General features: G+C 45.1%; 3 protein-coding genes across 9 annotated transcripts in view; 2 read left to right on the forward strand and 1 right to left on the reverse strand.

Moving 5' to 3' along the window:
• The window catches only part of LOC111066760 (synaptotagmin-5), a 39,704-nt gene extending 37,272 nt beyond the window's left edge, over positions 1-2,432 (forward strand). For all 6 annotated transcript variants that reach the window (XM_022355600.2, XM_022355601.2, XM_022355596.2 and 3 more), the window contains exons 5-8: positions 7-287; positions 360-509; positions 575-715; positions 882-2,432. In XM_022355600.2, coding sequence (XP_022211292.1) covers positions 7-287; positions 360-509; positions 575-715; positions 882-1,028 — 719 coding nt within the window. In that variant the 3' untranslated portion in view covers positions 1,029-2,432. The remainder of the gene's footprint in view (positions 1-6; positions 288-359; positions 510-574; positions 716-881) is intronic.
• A 2,849-nt stretch (positions 2,433-5,281) lies between these two features.
• Positions 5,282-17,859, forward strand: LOC111066811 (reversion-inducing cysteine-rich protein with Kazal motifs). Of its 2 annotated transcripts, XM_022355696.2 has the most exons (8): positions 5,282-5,484; positions 7,014-7,547; positions 10,502-10,557; positions 12,908-13,022; positions 13,091-13,299; positions 14,776-14,917; positions 14,981-16,546; positions 16,618-17,859. In XM_022355696.2, the coding sequence occupies exons 2-8, from the start codon at positions 7,220-7,222 to the stop codon at positions 17,421-17,423; spliced, it is 3,222 nt and encodes a 1,073-aa protein (XP_022211388.2). In that variant the 5' UTR covers positions 5,282-5,484; positions 7,014-7,219; the 3' UTR covers positions 17,424-17,859. The 2 variants fall into 2 exon arrangements, with proteins under 2 accessions (XP_022211388.2, XP_022211389.2); XM_022355697.2 differs by lacking the exons at positions 5,282-5,484; positions 7,014-7,547 and adding an exon at positions 9,105-9,323.
• Positions 17,745-18,888, reverse strand: LOC111066812 (proteasome subunit beta type-7). Its single transcript, XM_022355698.2, has 3 exons — positions 18,715-18,888; positions 18,477-18,656; positions 17,745-18,421 (listed from the first exon to the last, which is right to left on the reverse strand). Exons 1-3 carry the CDS (start codon positions 18,774-18,776, stop codon positions 17,845-17,847), a joined length of 819 nt encoding a protein of 272 aa, XP_022211390.1. The 5' UTR covers positions 18,777-18,888; the 3' UTR covers positions 17,745-17,844.
• Positions 18,889-18,935: the final 47 nt, after the last annotated feature.

The raw sequence follows: 18,935 nt of genomic DNA on the forward strand, positions 1-18,935 counted from the left end.
GACCAGCTCACAATCTTAGCCCCATCGAGGAGGGTGGCTTCCGCGATCCCTATGTCCGCCTGATGCTCCAGCCAGAAGTGGACAGCCGGAAGCGACAGACGCACATCCATCGCGGCGAATCGAATCCGTACTTCGACCAGCACTTCAAGTTTCCGGTTTCGCGAGATCAGCTGCAGGGCAAGGAGCTGATCCTCCAGGTGCTCGACTACGATCGCTATTCACATAACGATATCATTGGGGAGGTGCGCCTCTCTGTTGATGGCTTGGATTTGTCCAAGTCAGTGGAGGTGAGTGGCACTCTAATCGGGGGCAGAGTAGAGTGCTTGCTATCAAACGATTACACTCGTATACTCTCTTAGATCTGGGGAGATTTGCTGCGGACTAAAAAGCCCAAAGAGGATCGACCAGAGTTGCTCTGCTCGTTGAACTATTTGCCCCAGGCGGAACGTCTGACGATTGTTATAATGAAGGCACGAAATTTGGACACTGTACAGGAGCCGTATGTGAAGGTGGTTTCTATAACCTATAGTAGAGGAAGGTGACCGCTCTAATCGGCTTCTTTTTTTTTCTACAGATTTATCTGATTCAAAATGGCAAGCGCATCAAGAAGAAGAAGACCAGCATTACCAAGTCGGACGATCCCACCAATCCTATCTGGAACGAGGCGTTCACGTTTAATCTGCAATCAAATTATCTCCACAGTGCGGCCATTGAGGTAACCTTTGACCTTTCGGCGGCAGTGAGGCAGTGAGGCAGTGAACTGAAGAAAGCCTTCTTTTTTCTTGTTTAACGGCCCTACTGCTAATTCGAGCCAATCGCCCCATTTTATGTCGGCCTGTTTTAATTGAAAATTCCTCTCTACCTCTCATCTCCCTCCGCAGATCTATGTGGTTGGGGCTGGTAGCGAGGCAGCGGAAATTGGCTGTTGCGGCCTTGGCCCCCAGGAGAGCGGTACCGGCTGCCAGCACTGGCACGACATGATTAACAATGCCCGCAAGCCCACGGCCATGTGGCACTACATCCGCTAGGCTAGGCATCCGCTGGAATCAAACATTAGCCGTACAATAGTATGCTGGGAGAGAGACCCATTAAATAATTATGATTTTCCAATATGTAATTGCAACAGCATCGTCTGTGTCTGTGGCGGTGAATGTATCTAAATCCGTAACTGTATATCTGTGTCTGTAACTGTAATCGTATCCGTATCCGTACCCGTACCCGTATCCGTGTGCGGCTCTGTGCACGCGTTGAATATTCCAATCAATTTGATCTGAAATATGTAAGCTGCCCAGCTGCACAGTTTGCGGAACACTTATGCTGAGCCACTAAATATTATAAACCTTCATTGGAAAATTAAATTTGAATCTATAATTGTCGGCTATACTCGTTAATAACCTTTAACCAAGCGGGAACATACCCTCCATTAAGCTCAAATCAAAAGTTCCTACACCGGAAAGAAAACTGACAGATTTTCAGTGAAGAAAAGGTAACTCATAAAACGTTTCTGTTGTGCATTTTGTGCAACGGCTATGAGTAAAATCTTTACAAAAAGCACAGAAACAATAAATGAATGAAATGGTAATCGCACATAACACTTACGTACACATGTCAACCAGACTCGTTGACATATCCCAATCGACGTCAACAGTTTGAGGACTTGAGGAGCGGAGCCTTCTTTCTCTTTTTTGCTGAGAGCCATTCAAGTGTGCATTTCTTAAATAATTATGAATACTATACACATTCATACGAGTATACCGCATAAGGAGCGGGCCATACTCTCCGTGTCGTATAGGTGAGTGGTCGTCAATCATGCAGGAAGGAAACCTCCCTCGAATTGGCTCAGACGACAAACCATCCAAAGGAGTAGAGTGGAGTCTCTTTTGTGCTGGCGACAGTTGACAAATTGCCATCCTGCTGTTGTCCTTTTGCAATGCGATCCTAGGTGTACTTGAATGGGTGTGTGCTCTGTGTGTTTGTCGTCAATGATGTCGTCTTACTCCCAGAGTAAGAGAGAGGGCACACAACCTATGCTAATTGTTAACTTAAATATTCCTTCCAACCCAGTGCGAGTATGTCTATCAAAGCACGCCGCCCCAGAAAAGGGTAGTCCAAAGGCATTTCTCCACCACTCCATCCTATTTTATATGTACTTACAACGAGAACTTCAACCACTCCACTCGGTGTGCCATCTAATTTATAAGAGCGCTGGGAGGAGGAACGGACTACTGATTTCAGTCAAATAAAGCTATGCGTGTGTTTTTGGTGTTGTTGGGAATATACATATGTCCTTATTATACTAATGTATATGTAAAATATGCTACATATATTCGTATACATACTAAACACGAAATTAATCAAACTATAAATTATAACCCTAAGTACGAGTATATTCTATACAAAAATTATGAAAATGTAATTATATAAATGTGAATTTAAATTAATCGGTAAATAAATAACTACAGAGAATTTCTCTGGCGTTCATTTAATGGGAATTGAACAATAAAATGTATGATTGCCAAATTGTATTCTAAGAGTATCGGGACTTATACATACATACATATGTACATATACGAGTATTTGTATTATCTGCAATTGCTGCTTGCAGCCACTCGCTCTCTCTACTTCTTTGCTTCTGCTTCCTCATATTGCCCTCAAAACAAACGAGATCCGCTGAAAGATAATTCAAGCGGCAAATCAATTTAAAAATAAATGCGTTCATATTTATGAAATAACGAGAATTCAGCCTTGCTTCAAGAAATATTTATAAAAATAATAATTTTCAGTCCTTTGTAGGGACTACAAGTTCCTTAAGTTGTTTTTTTGTTTGCACTCCCTAAAGTAAAAGAAAACAAGCACGAAAGCCAAACGGAAGTGCAATTTTGTCCACCTACTTTTTCTGCGCCAAACTTTTGCTGTCGCTCCAAGGAGCTAGTGGCGCCAGACAAATCGTAGCAGAGCCATCTATATTTCATAAACATTGAGAACACATCTTTGCAACATTTTATAAATTCTTGGCAACATTTTGAAAATTCTTGGCAGCACTTTGTACACAATCTGGGGTAATACGGAACTGGTGGAATCTGGTCACATCGCAATTGAAAGCCGAAAGACGCGTGATAACATATTAAGACACATTTCAAATTGACCGCCAAACTCAATTTAGCGCACCAAAAATACTGACATTTTTCGCTCTCAATTCGTGGAGAGTTTTCAAAATTTGCTCTCAATTCGTGGAGAATAGATTATTTTTGTGGAGACTTTCCCTTCATTTTCGTGGTGTGGCAGCATGTTGCTGAAATTTTTCCCATACAAAATCAAATGTATCTTACGCGTATGGAATAAAGATTCATTGTTGCGTCAACAATGGGAAATTAAGTAGCAGCATTGTTGTGCAACTTTGGCACGGAATGAGCAACAATCTGCATACCTTGGGAAAATGGATATTATGGACTTGAGATATTGTTTGAATTTTCAGGCTCCAATTAATGCAAAAACTACTCAGTCTCTGTTCTAAAGAGTTTAACAAAGTTTTGCAGCTCACGACTACCAATAACACTAGTCAACCGATTTCCAAGGAACAAAACGAACTTTTTCTAAAGTTGGGGCTTAGAAATGGTTTGATATCTATGGCAGAACTTTTGAAGATTGAGTCTGGTATACCAGAGGTAGCGCTTGTTCACATAACCAGTACACGTCTGGTTGTAAAGAACGCTATGGAAGATAATTAAAACAGCTAGAAGTTAACCCAAACCTTGTGATACAGCTACCGTCTGGGAAATAAAACATTGAAATGCAAAAATGATGATTTGTGGGGTATTTTACGAAATTGACATTAAAAACAGAAAAGTCGAAAAAAAATACTTGTGCCCATTGTGTATAGGTGCGTTAATTGGCGTCGTTAAGGTACGCTCATTAAAATCTATGGAGAGACTTGGAGCTAAAATCGTAACCAAACCTAAAAATGGAAAAAATGAACAAAAATACCTGAGGCGGCGGGCCCAACTGCCAATTCGGAACAAAGACGCGACGGTACCAAATGTACAACCCTGTTCGTTTGTTCATTGCATTCAATGCTTATATTTCCCAGCGGTAACTGTAATCACAAAGTGTTTGGGCTTAACTCTAGCTGTTTAATATCCCAAAATAGCAAAGTCTACAACCAGCGTAAGATACAGAGTTATGTGAAAAAACACGCTACCCTGAAAAAAGCTAAAAAAAAATCCAGCTCAAAAACTCAAAAAAATCCGAAAAAAAACCATAATTCTTAAAAAATTTTAAAGCCCCATATCTATCAGAAAAAGTCGGTTTGGATCCTTGAGGAAAAAAAAAGTTCCATTTTGTCGAGTAGTGTAATAGGTATCAGAACCGGGATAAATGTATATATAACACACAAACATGTGCATTAATATGTAAAAAACATGTCAATCTAGGATAAAATCATAAATAATGTTTCAATGGAGCTTGGAACAAAACATTTAACATTATTTAAAAGAAATATGGTATACAAAAGTACATACGCATAGAAGAAACTTGGTTGACCAGCAACACTGACGTCACATTTAGTCAACATTTACGTTTTATGCTTTGGCCGTTTTTGTTTGAACCTTAATATGTAAACAATGCAATGAAAAAGAGTTCTAAAAACTAACCAATCCTGAACAAAATTAAACTGAATATCAAAATTGACGAATTTCATATCACAAAATATCACGGTATGGCAGCCCGCAGCAACTACGAATTGCACGAGTCTGGCAACGCCACAAAACGACGACAAATTCGTTTTATGCTGTTTTTGATTGAACCTTAATATGTAAATAATCCAATAAAAAGGACTTTTGAAAACTTGCCAATCTCTTAAAAAATTTATGTATCTATCGGATAAAATTATTTGTTTAGGGCTGAGAGTCCCAGCTAGCTGGTAATATTAAACGGAATATCAATATCGAGGAATATCAACGTCGAATGTTTTGAAAAAACAATCGATACTATCGTGATAGTATCGGGCTGAAATATTTATTAAAAAACCATTGAAACCTTTTAGGAACTTGTCCATTGTAAAAATTAGATGCCACCTGTCGATTTTTTTACAACTTTGTCTTCGTATTTTATAGCAGCCAATCCAAACATATCAAAAGCGCAACGACTGTAGCTCGATACTATCATGATAGTCTCAAAACCGTCGATAGTAGAGGCCATCAGTAAAATATCGATACTATCGATAGGGCCCTCGATGGTTTGACACCTCTAATCGCAATTGAAAGCAGAAAGACGCATGATAACATAACGGCCGGTTTGGACTCACTCGAGTCATCAGAATCAGTTAACGGTTGACTCGTGCGGATGCGAGAACGTTGAAGCGGCGCGCAATGTTTTAAATAATATAATTTAAAGATGGATCTTTTCAAATGAGTTTCTCAAAAATAATGACAATCAGGTCAGCCTAGTTACTGTGGATATAAATAGCGCGAAGGCTAAGTGATATCGGTAAACAAAAATTCAGTGAATAAATAATATTTTGTGGTATTACACTTGTGCGTCTCCTTGGCATTGCTTTGGATGATAACATAAGTAGCGACATTTGTGGTGTTCTGCATTCTCATTGTGGATTGTGCTCCAACTGCAATCAAAACGGAATCACATACACTCTCATGCTGGGAGAGACAAAGGCGGCTCTCAACCTCAAGCTGCATATGAGTTAATATTTGTCTAGTTTTTGAACATGCCGCTTTTGTGTTTCACCCGACGACAGAGCGTTGGCGGGGAGAGTGACGGTGCTGGTGCCTAGGTCCTAGTCCACTTTAGAAGACAACGTCTTTGCGGCCTGGCACTGTCAGGGTGGGTGCGGGGAGAGGCTTGAATGAGAGACTCCACATCACATCAAATAGCTCCACTTTCCTTTTGCAGGATAACTGCTCTGTGAGCATCGCCTCCCTTCTTCTCTTATGCATCTGTGTGTGTGTGTGTGTGCGCTCGACTCCTTTGCTCTGTAAAATATGCAATTAGAAAGACATCAAAGCAGAGCTACCGCTCAACGCTGATAGCCGACCGCCCACCACCCTCAGACTACTACTTACAGTTGCGGCCAAAATAATAGCACCTTAAATCACACTATCCTTGCGCAACTCTGGTATTGGGTGGTATTTAAACCAAAATGTGCTGCTTGCTTTGCAAAAAAAAAATATTCCGAATTTCGCCTAAGTTTAAATCTGCACGGTTGGGTCAACATACATATATGTATATGTATATTCTGTGGCTTCAAAATAAAATTTACGGCTAAAATATGTGCTTGAGGTGGCTATTACTTTTTCCGCAGCTGTGCCCTTACTGTCTCTGCCTCAGCCCCTTCCCTTCCTGTCTTAGCTATGCGCTTTGACACAAGCACACAGAAGAGTGTCAGCGAGGCGGGGGTGGGAGGCTTCAAGTATCCCCGACCGAGTCCCATCATTAGTGTGCCCCTCCGTTTGCGGCACTTTGTCAACCGCCGCCACTGCCACTGCTTTTGATATTATTTATTTATATTTTTCACTTTTAATAAAATGTTGTCGCTGCCGCTGAAAGACTTGGCCAAACGGAGGGACTGTCGGACAGACGGACAGCCTGGCGAGGTCAATTGGCTTAATTACTGTGTGACAGCGTGTGGACAAGTGGCAGAGGCGTGCTCAAAATACTTGCACAGACACCAGTAGTCATACGTACTACGATTATATGTGCATACATACATACATACATATGTACATATGTATATTCCATCAGATCTGCAGTTGGAACTCCCAATCAATAGAGTCCCTTGTGGCGGAAAAACATTAACTTTAATTGGTTTTGGTTTTCATTTTTCGTATTTACGAGCATTTGATTCACAATCTCCAGAACTGATACCCACTGTCCAGGGTATGTATGTACATCCGTATGTATGCACAGTGGTGGTTAAAAAACTAAGACATTTTAAATGAGTAAAACGCATATATAGAAAACAAAATTTAAAGTCCTAGTGCTCTCTCCTGTACTGTTCATAGGCATTTCCTTATCGAACGGATGCGATTCCAGTTGGACATGTAGATGGGCCAAGAGAATCACACATTCGTGGACGGACACACTCATTTCCCTTCGACTGATCGACTTATCAGTAGTGCCAGTGCACAAAATGCACTCCACATAATCTCAATAAGAAATACTTGTAAAAAACAACATAAATCAGTGAGCTGAAGAAAAAACGATAAAGATGCGCCCCAGTGGCTGGCAGTTACTGGCGCTGCTCCTCCTGCTGTCTCTCAGTCTCTCTGGCGCCGTGCGCCTGCTGGAGGAGAACCAGAGCATCAAGAAAGATCACCCGCACTCCACAGAGCGCCAGGTGCGGCGACGCAACAAGAGCAACGCCTCCGTTGACCAGCAAAGACTCCTGGTCACGGGAAGCACAAAAAAGAAGGCTCTGGCTAGCGCGGACTCGGAAGACTACGACTGGCTGGATGCGGAAACCAGCGAGGTACTCGACAGCTCGGAGACGGCGGCCGTGCAATCAGGGAGAGCCCATGGAGAAGGAGAGGCACATGGTAAGTCTTATCATGGCGTGCTCTGAGTCTGGTCTGAGTCACAACCCAGTGACCTTTTCAGGCAGATCAAAAGCAGCCGCTTATAATCAGCCTGCAATACGAGTATGTATGTATGTATGAACTGACAAATGGGTTTGGGGAGTAAAATATACAAATATATGGCTTCCAAAGCTTTGGGGCATTTAAAAAATACAATTTCTGGTCAAAAAATAATTTTTGTCGTATTGGAGGTTATACTCTCATGCAAACCAGCGTAAATAAGGGGATGGTCAGATACACACAGCTAGCTAATGCACACACTGCCCCTCCCACTTTGATTTGCATGCAAATGGAAACGCACTCCACAGCCATCCACACTCCATCGACATCCTCTACAGGCCCGACACTTAATCAACAGCAATAATTTCTTTTGAGCGCGAACGAAATGTTTTAATTGAAAGTGATGATGATGCTACTCGCACTACTGGATCTGTATACGAGTATCTGTATACATAAGTATGTAGTTGCGAGTATGCTTCGTTCGAGTATGAATCGGTATGGGAGCGTGCTTGAGCGAATATCTAAATTGAAACTGTGTTCAAAATTTGTATAAATTGCTGCCAGGCTGCGAGTCTGATGGCGCCAGCATACTGTCCAAGTCCAAGCCAAACAGATACTTCAGATTCTGGAGCTTCCCCATCCTGCCTGTTTCATTAACTCCAAGCCGGAGTGAATTATGGAGGAAGAAATTATTGTATCTCTAAGGGGCGGAGGGAGAGCTCTGGTGTGTGGGTGTCAGTGTATGATAAATGTGTTAGATTTCCAATGAATTTTAATGGCCGCTAAAATGAACATTAATACATACATATGTACATATGTATGAATGAACGTCGCTACTTGGGGCCTAGCCGATTGTCGCTGTTTGCGAAAAGGAAATTCTTCTGCTGCGAGTGGTGCGGTGCGCCTTGCATCCGAAATGAGTGTGCGGTGGGATTTGAAATGCTTTGCATACAAATATCAAGTAATGAAGGCAATTCACTTTGATGGTTTATTTGGATTCGATCGATGCGCTCATAAAAAGCTGCAGATAAAACTATAAATTACGAGTACGCGTATGCTGCACACACGTACTCAGCCCCGGATGGGTGGTCACTCCCTTGATAGGCCGTATCAAAGTGGTACTGCCAGAAAATGCCAAAGAACTCTGCGACAAATCAGCTGTGACATTTGACTTGGAGACTCTCGGAAACCGAGTGCTATTGAGACGACTTCTGTATTTATAGACACAGCCTCTGGTGTACACCCCATTCTTCCCCTGGCAGTGGTTTGGCAGGCAACTTAGATCATTGGCCACACTCGAGGCAGAGGCAGAGTCGGAGCCAGAAGAGCCGCAACCGAAACAAGCTGAAGACTGCGCAACTTTGCAACTAAAGTCGTATAAATAGCACTCACTACGACACATTATTCAGAGAGTAGCCAAACATAAATGAAAACATTAACAGATTTATAAATAAACAATATATAAAATACGAACAACACAAAAACTAAAAATTAAAAGAGAAGAAAAATAGACGGCAGACGCCCGACAAATCAAGAAGCCATTTTCCAAAACATTTGTCACAGTTGGCCAGCAGAAAATTTGCATTTGATTCCCCAAATCAATGTTCATAGGTCCCCCACATCCAAATTTATTTCGGCAGACATCAAAGTAAATTTCCGCTAAAATTAGTCACAGAAAACCCAAAAGAGAATATTCCGTCTTGCTGGGCCGAAAAGAAATGACTGGGCCAAAAATAGGTGAGTTCTCAGGCAAGAGATGAGGAAATCTTAACATTTTCTCGCCTTCTCCACCTCGTCTTGGCCGGCCCCGTGCTCCCTTCGCAATTGCACACTTAATTAATGAGCATTGCTTTTGATCTTCTGTGAAGTTCAGTATCCCCCTCCTCACCAGTTCAGTTCCTGCTCCAAGTGACAAAAACGAAATTTTTCACGCACTCAACAGAACTCTTTGAACCCGCCCTTAAGCAGGTCTCGCTCCGACGACATGTGTCGCACATGCGAAGCGGTAAAAACTAGGGATGGGATGGGTGGAATGGAATGACGTGATCAGGACGAGAGTGCGAGTTGATCCCAAGTTATCACAATCAAAAAAATACGTTGATTTTGTCGTTTTTGTTGAATATATCTATTGGATAAAGAGAATGCTTATTTTGCAAAAGATTGCCTTCTAAAAAAGCGAATGTGTAGCAAACCGTACCAGATATTCATTTCTCAGCTCAATCACCAAGCATTCGATAGTCTTACGATGAAATAATATAGTAAATGGTTATCAGAATAGAATCGCAATTCCATCTTCCCAATATTTGCAGAAATCTTGAAATAGAATCAAATTTATTAGCATCAAAGGCTTTTATCTGCGACTATCTGTAATATTTTTATGAGTGCGTGCGTGTCACGCTGCCATATGTGCCATCCATAGGCCCCCCATTCCCCATTCGCCACCTTTGTTTTCCCAAGAAAAGTTCAGCAGCCAATGAACAATCCCCAAAATAAACCGCAGAAGAGGAACAGACCGACAGAAGACAAGCAATAAGTGCTTAACAAGTAATCAGTCACCGTACATAGATTAGCTGCATACGATCCACCTAATTAGTGAAAAGCAGAGTCATCCTACACCAGAGACAGAGACCCCTCCTTTGCAGCCGTTCTGGGATATTCGCCAAAGGAATTATGAGCATCTGCGGGCAACAGATTCACATGTGGCCATCGGGAATCGCACATCAAGCAGATCAGATCAGATAATGATCTTTATGCAGATCTCTTGCTGCCTTTCTGTGGCATTTACTTAAATTTAAATTTACTGAGTGGTGTCAAAATGCGTGAGCCAAGCCATTAAACCTTGATTTGCTGCACTTTGCTTACTTAACTGCTTGTTTTCCTGCCCCTTTTTTAATATCTCTTTTTTCTGATTCCAGATATCTTCACATGTTGCAATCAGGTCTTTGGCTCATGTCGCACAGCATGTGAAAATGTGAGTATGGGAAGCATCGCGACGGGAAGAGATGTTGAAGTTATTCATACGTACATACATACATATATCATAAATACTTATGAATGCTGTTTCTGGTTTTGCTGGAAGGGATATGCAATGTACGTACAGACGTAATTCGCGTATATGTTTACATATATATTGATGGATCAAGAAATATATTGTAAATATAAAAGATACGAGCTGTAAATATGCATATCAGATTAAATTCATTTCTGTATGCTCCATTGCGGCGCCAAAAGTCTTGGTCAAACCAAACCCATTGAAAAACCTCCTCAAAGGGAAACGATATGCCTGTCATAAATATTAAACGCCATACAGGTAACTTGCTATCTAGGAGCACAGTGGACAGCCGTTCAGATTCAGATTGAACCATCCGATAAGCGGGAAAACTACTGCTTGGCACATTTCCTGGTATTTTTATGTGCCCACTCTCTCCTCTCTCTGGCTACGTCTGCGAGAGGTGCATACTAAACAATATGAATTTAGAATTCCATAAGCGTGGCGCAGTCACTCAAGGAGAATTATTATGACAGGTTTAACGACTGTTCAAAAGAACTTTGAATGCCATATCCGCCGTGCGGTTTGGTGTTCGGTGTTCGCTGCTCGGTGTGTATGAGCCTTGTGCCAAAAAGGAAAATTCAGGCTTTCATCACAGCCCAGAGCTCGACAAAATCCACACACAAATTGCATTGTTAATTAGCATAAACTGGCAAACAGGTAATTGCAGCTCAAAGACCAAGCCCAGACAAGAGCTAGAGCCAGAGCCAGAGCCAGACCAACCAGTTTGCCACGCAAAGTCATTCATAAAACTTGAGCCCGGGCAAAAATCAATTTGTTGTCTATGTGAGCCAATACTGCATACCCACCCATGGCTCTGGGACTGGGTCTGGGTCTGCGTGTGTCTCGGTAGCCTGCTCCTAGCCCCGACAAAAGCCCGCAATCAAATCACTGGCATCATTTAACTTTGTAATCATAACAATTTTCCCCCAAAACCAATTAGTTTTCTCAACTGAAGGTGGCCTGAGGTTTCTCCGTTTTTGTTTTCCATTTTCACTTAGAAATGCAAATTAAGGCATTAAATCTTTTGCCCAAATTGAAACTGACAAAATGACAACCACAAAACAGGATAATGCTAAAGTAAAACGAAGCAAACTGGTTCCCATAGGCTTATGCATAGGCATAGGCGTGTATTTCCCATTTACTTTTGAATTGCTTTTGTTGTGGAAGAGATTAAAGAGAGACGAGATCTTTCCAGTGGGCGTCGGGAAATAGGATACCCAATTGATATCCGAATGCCCACCCCCCCACACACAAGATATTATTGCAAAACGTGTGAAAAGTCGAGCCGCGATGGGAGATCAGATCAGATCTCCTCTCCCGATAAGTGTAAATTTACGCCCATTTTATTATGGACAAAATGGTCTTTTGTGGCCCCGAGGGCAATAATTGTCAGGAAGGTCTGCGTCTGCGTCTATCTTGATGGAACTGCCAAGGTGGGCAGGCCGGGAGATGGCAGGGGATGGGGATCCTGGAACAAGTGAGTCTCTGTCAGGGCTTGTGCATGTGTGGGAGTGTGTGACACGGCAATGGACACTTCATTAACAAAACTGCAACAGATCTGGATGGGAGCACATACATACTCGTACGAGTAAGTATGTATGTACAAGAAATGAGTATTCCGCAGTGGTGTAGTCCAAAGGGGCCATGCCCATAGAAATGTTTGCATTATTGATAGTCCCCAAAGTACTAAACCTCAACTACGCTCCTGCGTATGTTAATTTGAATTTATGGGAATGCCACCACGCTGAAGTTCCAGACAAGTTCTGAGGACAAGAGAGACCAAGTACGAGTATCTTGAATAGACATCGCTTTACTCAGATTACTGTGGCAGATACGCGAGCCTCAAGCCGAGCCTGAGCCTGAGCCTGCAAATGTGCTATTGAAGTTTCCTGGGCCTCGTCTTTATCGATAGAGAGGAAGGGCAGAGGGAGAAGGAGAACGAGAAGGAGGAGTAAAGCAGAAAATGTTATTTATGATGGTGTCAGGAACAGAACAGCATTCAGAAATGTAACATAATACGCCAAAAAATAAAACTGCAACCTGCATGTTTTGTGCCCCCTCTACCCATCGGCAACCCCTGATACGAGCATGTATCCCCCTCATTAAGGTCCCGCTGGGACTACAGCGAGCACTTGAAGCATATACCCAACAGGTTGCGGGTCGAGCGGTGAACAGCTAAGCCGGTGATTAGGTTTTGATTCCATTGGCCTTAGATTGGATTTTTATCTGCTATCTAATTCAATTTATGCATGTGTGTATACTTTTCCAGTTATCGTTGGTGGAGTTTGCCACGGGCGGCGCTGGCGATGGTCGTGAGGAGCTGCGGAAGTATTGTCAACTGCCTCAGGTGGAATTCTGGACGTGCATCAACCAAACATTCGAGGGTAAGCGGGAATGTACAGGGAACCCACTTAGACAATCAATTCTCATTTGTTGGACTCACTCTCCGCAGCGGTCACCCGCGGTGCCGACTGGTCGGGCAGGCGTTGCTGCCAATTTGGTGTTCTGCAACATTGTCGCAATGCCTGTGCCTCGGCGAAGAACCAAGCCCCGGTCCACACTTGCAGGCGGAGCGATGAACAGATGCTCTACGACTGTCTGGAGCGCCAGGAAGAGGCGGATCGGTGCTGTGGCCAGGCGCGCACCTCCGAGTGTCTTCAGGTGAGATGGCGGGTTTTGGTCACTAAAAGGACACTTTCATTGCGAAATCTGGAATGCAGTTTTTCTGTATGAATATGTTACTTTCCATCTATTATACTGTATACTATGATGCCTACAAAGATAAAGTTTATTGTATCCGATACTCAAAGAGTTTGGGGTTAAATATACTTAAGGCCAGGGACCAAAACAACATCTACCAATCGATTACATCAAATTTTTTTTAGATTTAAGGGTGTTCATCCACTGCATCCGTCAGAGGCCCAAGATGCAATATTTAAATGTAACGAGAAGGAACGTGTGAGTCGCATCAGGGGACGCGACTCTACTTTTATACCCGTACTCAGTCAGTATATACATTTTTGAGCTTATGACTTATATAGAATTTTACAAAATTTTACGTTTTAAATTTCTTGCTACATCTGTTATCTATATCCTCTCCGCTAGCGGGCACTCGCGCACTGAACGAGGCAGCGTATGCGAGCGAGAAAGAGAATGGGTAGCTTGGACTCTTGCTGGAGGAGGTAGGGGAAGCAATTCAAAATAATTTCTTCATTCTGGCTATAATTACGATCGATCTGATTCAGATTCGGCAATCTGGTAGATATGGTCATTCTCTACGATACTGCGTTTGTTTTTAGTTTTATCGTATCTTTAAAATTGTGGCTGCTACAGATTTTCGTCCTTTGTGGGGGCGGAAAGGGGCGGGTGACATACACTTGCAGCAGTGTGATATCGCATGAGTCTGGAAACAAAATTTGGTTGCTCTAACTCTTAGAGTCTCTGCGATCTAGGCGATCAGGGGTATAATACCAACCCTGAGATGGAGGTAGAGGATCGTCCAACCATGGAAATATCGCAAAGAAATTATATTCCAATGTAGCATTAAGTTTCGAAATCACAGGAATTGATTAAATTTTGATTCATAGATGCGCAACATTATTGCAAGCATCAGGATATAAAATGAATGCGGATAAATTTAGAAATATGATATCTGCATATACCATCCATAAAGGTGACCATCCACAGTCGAACTCCCGTCGAGCACAACATGCTCGGCCCGCATGTTCGCCTGTTCGGATGGGTCTGGAAGATATTAATTCATGGTTATTCAAGTTTATTTAAACCAGATGTAAGATAATTAAGTTATGTGGAAAAAATTAGCACTATATTATTAGCACTATCTCAGAAAAAAGCATTATACCATTTTTTCTAATACTTTAAAAAAGTTATGCCGTGCAAAAAAATCGAATTTAACCAGTTCCTTGTGAAAAAATCGTGTCGGGTAGTCTAAATGAACTAAAAAATAATGATTATCCCTGAAGAATATCCTTAAACCTTATGTATATTTTTGATTTAATGATTACGGTACCTGCGCTTGCCGAAGTTGCGTTATTGCTAGAACAACTAGAAACATCGTGCCTTAAAATTTATAAGTACCATAATTTTATAATCACAATTGTTCGCTATTCTTTTCAGGCTTGCCGTGCCGTCTTTGAGCCCTCCAATGCCAGCCAGGATCATGTGGACATTGATTCCTCATGCGGGGATCGGAACTTGGATGTGGTACAGTGCATACACAACCACACGGACATGGCGCCGTTGGCCAACGCCGAACAATGTAAGAAATCCGGCTATCGCAGCCCGACGACACTGAAACTCATCCCCCGAAAATCCCCCACAGATCTGCCGTGCTGTGCGTACAGCAACAATGAGCACTGTCGCCACACGTGCCGGAACCTGCTGCATCAGAATGTGACCCAAGTAGAGCGCAGCGAGGTGATTTTCACGCGTCTGGAGGCGGCTGGCTGTGGCACGCCCTTGCCACATTTGCCCTTCTGGCAATGCTTTCTGACGGTGACTAGAAAGCTGTATGTTCCAGCTGGAGGAGGCTTTCCATCGCAGCGACGCCTGGGGGGCAAGGCAGCTGGGGCTGTGGGAGAGCCAAACCACCTGGGCATGGATGCAGCCAAGCGGCAATGCTGCGAGCAGGCCAGCAGCCACAGGTGTCGGCGCCTGTGCACGCAGATCTTCACCAGCGACTGGTGGGAGACACGGGCAAGCTTCGACAGCGAGTGCCTGGAGCAGCCCGACGAGAGGGAGCTGCGTCGCTGCGTAGAGAGCGTGGATGCCCCGTGCGAGCTGGGCTGCAATGGCCTCAGCTTCTGCACGAACTTTAATAATCGCCCCACGGAGCTCTTCCGCAGCTGCACTCCCGCCCACGATGCGGCCGCCAGGGAAGATTTCCTGATGCTGCAGCAGCGCGGCTTTGTTCGGGTTCTCGGCCAGGAACTTTTCATCAAGAACACCACCCGCTGTGCCCCGGACAAATGGCAGGCCCTGGTGTGCGCGCTGCAACTGCAACCCTGCACCAGGATGGGACTCTACAACGGTATCTGCAGCGAGGACTGCAACGAGCTGCTGGAGGAGTGCTTGGACTGGACACGGCAACAGAAGCGACCCCAGGCGATTTGTTCGCGACTCCAACCCTCTGCGGAAGAGGATGAGGACCCGCTCCCATGCATCTCCTTACGATCGTATCTGGGGAAAGAGCCCCGGGACGCTGTTTCTGTTGGTCACTACGGACTGACCTCGCCATGCTCGCAAAAGCCGTGCAATGCCAGTGAGGTGTGTGTTTTGCAGAGGAGAGGCATCCAAGGCTACGCCTGCATTCCCGGCTGCAGCCTGGGCCAGGCCTCAAGCCTGATTGTGCCCTTTGGGGCGTATGTCCGCCTCGGGAAGAGCAGCATCCACACCAAGTCGGATGTGGGTCAGCCACTGACCGCCGAGCACATTGTCTGCAGCTGCGGCCTTCAGGGACACCTCGAGCAGTGCCAGCCGCTGCCCAGCTACAGCCACGCCCACTGCACTCTTCCCGGAGGACGAAGTTTCCGCCATGGCGCATCCTTCTACCTGGAGTGCAATCTCTGCAGCTGCTTCGCCGGCGAGATCACGTGCACCAAGAAGCAGTGTCGCCTGCCCGGATTCACGGACTCCAGCTACACGAGCCTCCCATGCAACTGTGCGGCTCATTACGTGCCTGTGTGTGGCTCCAATGGGAACACCTATCCCTCGGCCTGTGTCGCCAAGTGCCACATGCCGGAGGGCAACTATGTGTACGGGGCGTGCAATGCCCGAAATGCTTGCCAGGCGGCGCCTCCCAACAGTTGTCCCCAGGGAACCCAGTGCCTGGACAAGCGGAAGGTGTGCCTGGCCAGCATGCAGCGGCCCTGTCAGCAGTACGTCTGTGGTAAGCTCGTCGCTTTCAGTTTGTGCGTGTACATCCGATATTTACCGAGGCTTCTCCTTCTGCCTTTGCAGTGAATGCCACCGCCTCGAACTGCACCTCCTACCATCAGGATGAGGTGTGTGACACGCAGGGACGCACTCACCCCAATGCCTGCGCTCTGCTGCGAGATAATCCCAGTGGCCAGGTGGCCTATTGGTCGGCCTGCCAGTCGAATCGCTCCTCGCCGTCGCCCTCGCCCGTCTGTGGCATCAATGGGGTGACCTATCGGAGCATTTACGCAGCGAGGGCCGAATACGTGCTGGCCGACTACGTGGGTCGCTGTCGGGAGGTGGGCTTGCTGGCCAGCGAAATGGGAAGACGATGTCGGACAGTCCAGTGCCCGGCTCCAGTGTCCAAAAACTGTCGATTGATTGTGCCACCCGGAGCGTGTTGTCCACTTTGTGGGGGCGGAGCGTTCCGGATTATCTACTCCCGGAAGCAGTTCGATCGCGCCATGTATGGGCTGAGAGCTCAGAGCAGCACGTTGCTCACCCTGCATGGGGTGCTCCAGCAGCTCGATGGGCTGGTGCAGGTTAGCGAGTGTCAGCTGACGGGATTCCTCACCATGGAAGTAGGCATATTTGTGGCTCTGGTGCCGAGCAGCAGCATCAAGCGACCATCACAGCTCCAACTGGAGGCTTGTGCGCGCGAGGCGGAGAAGATATCGTCGCTGATAAATGCCCAGTCCCCAAGGATCACCACCAACCTGGCCCTATCCTGTCTGACTGTATCGCATCTGCTGGAACCCACACCAAATGGGGCGGAATTGTATGGTTCTAGAACCCTATGGTTAGTGCCCCTGATCCTTTTTGTAGGTCGTAGTCTAGTTGTAGGATAGAATATTAGCTTTAGAAGGAGCGTGTAAGAGCGAACAATCAAGTGAATTCTTGGTGCCAATTAATCAATTAGTTCAACCAGATGGAATGTGCCTTCAACTGTTAGGAATTGACCCTCTGTATCATGTGATATTAGCCTCATTAATTAATCTTTAAGCAAAAGCTCACGGTCCCGGTCCCATTGATCATTTCTGGATAGAGGTTATACATATATAATTCCTTTGTATTCGTTATCGACCAAAGCAGCGTCTGTCCATGAGCACAGCTAGTCCAATAAAATACTCACATATAGGCCTCCCAGACCCCGTCAATAAACGAGCGAATCAAATTGAAGCATTGCTCCATTTATTGAACCACTCCACAGGGAAATCCTTTTCCAGTTTTATAAAATGAATGCAAAAGTAAATAAAACTAATAACTCCCTTAGGACGTCTCCATGGGAACCACCTCGATACGTTCAGTGATGTCCAAGTCCTTGGTGGAGGTGTGTAGAACGTATGTGTCGCCACTATTAAAGCGATAGTCCAACTGGCGCGTACCTTTCTTGTTGGCCAGCTCGTAGTTGCGCAGATATTCCACGCTGTCCTTACGTATCACGCACAAATCAACGTTCGAGCCCGAGCCCAAATCGTTGAAAATACCGGCACGGATTGCATCGCGTACGAGATGCTTGGCCTGATCCTCGGACAGGTCGGGCTGCCAGCGGCTCTCGAACACAGACATGGCGGCCAGGCTGCCGGACCCCATGGTGGCATAGGGCAGCTTGTCGGAGCTGCCATGAGGATGAATGGAATAGATGTGGGGTCCAGTTTTATCGACGCCGCCCAGCACCAAGGCAGCGCTGATGTGACCCTGGTAGCGAAAAAGCATTTGCTTCAGCATGGTGTTGGCGGCCACCACGCGCACCTCTCGCTCGGTGCTGAGGCGGTGCAGCTCCAAGTGGGACGAAATGAGATCGGTGGTCATTTCGGTGTCGGCCGCAGTCCCGGCACCACAGCAGCTGCAAGTCAGGCGTTAGTTAAGGCGCTTAAATTGAGAACAAGCTATCCACTTACTATATATTCTTTGCCAGATAATGGATCTTGGCGCAGTTCTTGTCAGATACAATGGGACCCTCAGTGGCGCGCGTGTCGGCTCCCAGGACAACACCATCTTTGTAAATGATGCCCACAATGGTGGTACCCGTTTTGGTTGTGGTCGGCGGCTTGAAGCCCCCACTCAGTAGTGTCGCATTGCTGCAGAAGAAGAAGTCTTGTCATGGAAGAGACGCCGGAGGACTATTCGTGAGCTTACCGCTTGCAGTTGTCAAAGTTGAAGCCAGCGCGTGGCAGGTTGCGTGCCAAATCCAAATCCATTGCGTATTGCTATCTGATTATTTCCGTAGTTACTTGAGAAAATAGTTTTCTTGTTTTTTGCTGAGCAGAATGACAGTCAAAATCGTAATCAGTGTGACCAGTGCGCCAATAACGATCAAAAACACCATCCGGCCAAAAAATAAATACCATTTCAGCTTC

The sequence above is a fragment of the Drosophila obscura genome, unplaced genomic scaffold, assembly GCF_018151105.1.
Source record: "Drosophila obscura isolate BZ-5 IFL unplaced genomic scaffold, ASM1815110v1 contig_189, whole genome shotgun sequence".
Lineage (NCBI taxonomy): Eukaryota > Metazoa > Arthropoda > Insecta > Diptera > Drosophilidae > Drosophila > Drosophila obscura.

Coding starts and splice junctions, on each gene's coding strand:
- LOC111066812 (XM_022355698.2), bottom strand. CDS start 18,776: ATGGATTTGGATTTGGCACGCAACCTGCCACGCGCTGGCTTCAACTTT. Junction 18,657..18,714: donor AACTTTGACAACTGCAAGCG/GTAAGCTCACGA, acceptor CTTCTTCTGCAG/CAATGCGACACTACTGAGTG. Junction 18,422..18,476: donor TATCTGGCAAAGAATATATA/GTAAGTGGATAG, acceptor CCTGACTTGCAG/CTGCTGTGGTGCCGGGACTG.
- LOC111066811 (XM_022355696.2), top strand. CDS start 7,220: ATGCGCCCCAGTGGCTGGCAGTTACTGGCGCTGCTCCTCCTGCTGTCT. Junction 13,300..14,775: donor GCACCTCCGAGTGTCTTCAG/GTGAGATGGCGG, acceptor TATTCTTTTCAG/GCTTGCCGTGCCGTCTTTGA. Junction 16,547..16,617: donor CTGTCAGCAGTACGTCTGTG/GTAAGCTCGTCG, acceptor CTGCCTTTGCAG/TGAATGCCACCGCCTCGAAC.